This window comes from Elephantulus edwardii, unplaced genomic scaffold (assembly GCF_000299155.1).
Source record: "Elephantulus edwardii isolate Elephantulus edwardi_28Jun2011 unplaced genomic scaffold, EleEdw1.0 scaffold00017, whole genome shotgun sequence".
Lineage (NCBI taxonomy): Eukaryota > Metazoa > Chordata > Mammalia > Macroscelidea > Macroscelididae > Elephantulus > Elephantulus edwardii.
In genome coordinates this window covers 24923882-24927153 of record NW_006399767.1, presented here as the reverse complement: position 1 = coordinate 24927153, position 3272 = coordinate 24923882, and the positions used below count along the sequence as shown (strand labels likewise).

The 3272-nt window shown below is 40.3% G+C and overlaps 1 protein-coding gene across 1 annotated transcript in view; it reads right to left on the bottom strand.

Moving 5' to 3' along the window:
- Nucleotides 1-2320, bottom strand: part of SLC26A8 (solute carrier family 26 (anion exchanger), member 8) — a 152446-nt gene extending 150126 nt beyond the window's left edge. Inside the window, exon 1 of the mRNA XM_006882174.1 lies at nucleotides 2139-2320. Coding sequence (XP_006882236.1) covers nucleotides 2139-2320 — 182 coding nt within the window. The remainder of the gene's footprint in view (nucleotides 1-2138) is intronic.
- Nucleotides 2321-3272: the final 952 nt, after the last annotated feature.

Below are 3272 nucleotides of genomic sequence, written 5' to 3'. Positions count from 1 at the left end.
GCAAGGATTCTGAAGCTTCGTCTGACATACTTTGGACATGTTGCAAGGAGGGACCAGTCCTTGGAGAGGGACATTATGCTTGGGAGGGTGGAGGGAGAGCAGGAGAGGAAAACACTCTATGAGGTGGATTGATTCAATAACTGTGGTAATGGGGATAGGGGGTAGGTGTGTCAGAGACAGTGAGATTTGCACTGGATAGAGCAGGGTTTAGGGCTGTTGTACATAGGGTCGCTGTGAGTCATAGGGGACTCGACAGCACATAACAACAACAACAACAGCATAATCACATATAAATGTGTAGAGGCAGAGCCAATGTGGTCTTGATGCTCTCTTCAATGTATTTTCTGTGACCCATTCTAGAATGGAAGAAACGAGGGTGGTACTACAGGACTGGGAAAGGACAGCCAAGGTCAGAGATGTATCTGTGGAAACAGCGCCTATGGCAAAAAGGGAAACTGAGCCCCTCCCCAAAATCTGATATGTAGCTATCAGATAACTTTATCACACTATCAGCTCAAAATCAAGCTTCTTAACCTTTTACTCTATGATACTGCATGAAAAAGCTGCATCTTCCTGCTTTCACTGACAAAAACTGGTTTATGACATATTCAAAGCTAATTTTTTTTTTAACATTCACCCCTTTCTACACAGCAGAGCAATATCACAGCCTGCCTTAACCCACAGAGGCTCTCAAATATTAAAGAATTAATTTTAACTTGTTGAAGGATCTCTCACAACTGGCAATGGAAAATGTGATCTTTCATACCTTAAATATGCCTCTGCCAGAAACCATAACTTGAAAAAAAAAAGCAGTATGATGACAAACGAGGATGTCACAGAGAAGGAAAGGTCTGGAACAGAACTACGAGACACCTTCTTTCCTTGGCATGCAGTACACATCAGTTATAGTGCTGTTATGTGCCATCGAGCCGCCTGCAACTCATAGTGACCCTATGCACAATAGCTCTGAAGCCTCCCTGTCTTGAGCCAATCTCATTGTTTCCAACACACCTGCTCCTATTACCCCAGTTACTGTGTCAATCCATCTCATCCAGGGTCTTCTCTCCTGCACTGTCCCTGCATCCTTCCAAGCATGATACACAATATAAATAGAGGGTGTGAGGGAGAAGAAGTTGAGTGAGCAGGTGTTATAGATCACTTGACACGACATTGATCACCCAGGGTTTCTTACCCCGGATTCTGTGGCCTCCAATAGGTCTATAGATAGAACTTATGGATGGGAATAGGGTGTGTAAAGTAACATACTAAAATATGATGCCTTCCCCCCACTAATCTTTACTTGAAATTTATCCTTTCCTTTTATAATGATTGTTGAAAACAAACTACAGTAGTATTAGCAGAACTGAACTTTGTCATCAATAGATATGGCAATTTTCTTATCTCATTAAAGTAGTTGAAGATATCTTGAAATATGATTTCTATCACTATTTTGAAACTATAGCACTTACTGCTGTTGTTTTTGTGTGCCGTCAAATTGACGGTACAACCCATAGCTGACCCTCGAGTGGCATTCAGATTTGGATTCAGATACAGTAACTCACATGGGAGGTGACTGTCCAGCTTCCTCCTATAGAGAATCAAAGCACATGCCTTTGTGGGGCAGCATAATTCCTTACCACTAAGTGACCTGCAATCACAGCAGCTATTAGAGCCATATTACTAAATAACAATTTAAAAATATTTTTAGAATTCTATTTTAATATAATTTCCCCCTTTCTAATCCAATATATCTTATGTGTTATAAATCATCCCAGTGAGATTCATAAGTTTTACCAGACTGCTAAAAGGTTCACAGCACAAAACCAAGTTCACAGCTCCTGAGTGGCAGGGCCTGGCTGGCACGAGATTTTCTCTGAGTGTCTCCAGAGGAGGTGGTGGTGGGCTCCATGCTGACCCTGACAACTGTGCTGATACCACTGGATACTGAGACTAGAAAGATCTTTTGCTCCCATTAGTCCACCGTAGTGGACTCTGTCCAAAACTGGTGGTCAGTGATGAATCTATAGAATCATGAGGTTGGCACAGAACCAGGCAGGGTTTTGTTGCATATTTCATAACGTCACTATGAATTAAAGCCCTAATGACAATCATCTCTAGATGTAAGGAGGCGCACAAACCGGCACTGAACATGGTGTCTGATGGTGGTAACGTTGACGTCCAGATTCCCTGAGGAACTGCTTTTTCTTCTGTGTTCCTGTTGAAAGCTTTCCTCGTTGTACACATCTCGTTTAACATCGTATGTGAAAGAATTTTGCTGGTATCTAGGACCAAAATTCAGGGGACTCCTCTCTGGCTGCATTATTTCTGGGTAAGCGAAAAGAGAACAAATAGAAAACCATTTTTTAAAAATTAAGAGCCTTAGTATATTTTTGATAGACATGAAATAGCCACATGATTTTTTTTTTATTTGCACAACACATTTTATTTTTTCAAAACTTGCTCTCATACACTTCACATTTTGGACGCAAAACAACTCTTTGGTTGGTTTTTTTTCTTTGTGCAAGATAAAATGTGTATTATTCTCGTTTTCAAGGTAGAGAGTAATTAAAGTTCAGAAATATAAGCAGTCTTGGCTGTTAATAATAGAGTCAGGACTAGAAGCTAGGTATCCTGTTAAAAATTCTCTTCTCTGCACTGCAATCCCAGAGGAACACGGTTCGAATCCACCAGATGCTCTGCCGGAGAAGGAGGCGCAATATCCTCCTGTACCAGTCAGATCTGATTTGACGGTACACGCACACAAAATAATAAATAAAAATAAAAATTCTCTTCTTTTTAATCAACTGTGCCACAGAGAAACAAAGAAGAAATAAAAGTCAGGATTAACTACTACTTTTCATTGAAAATACTAAAAGTTACAGACCCAATATAGTATTCTCTTCCCCTCCTTCCCCCCTTCCTTCTTCTAGTGATTTTAATAAAAGTTTATAGGTTTTCTTTTTTTTCCCACTTTATACTGGTTTATTTAAAAAGTTCATATAGTATCTTCTAAACCCCTCTTTCTCTAAAGTAAATCAAGCCAAACCCACTGCCTCTGAGTTTATTCCAATTCACAGAAACTCTATGGTAAGGAGTTGCACTGCCAACCCAAAGGCATGCAGTTTGATTTAACCAGCTGTTCCATGGGAGAAAGATGGGGGATCTCTTCCTCTGCCTCTGAAAATCTGCTGGAGGATAAGCTACGAGTTAGTTCCAATTGTAAGGTACACAGCAAAAACTATTGCCAGAATAGAACTGTCCCATAGGATTGT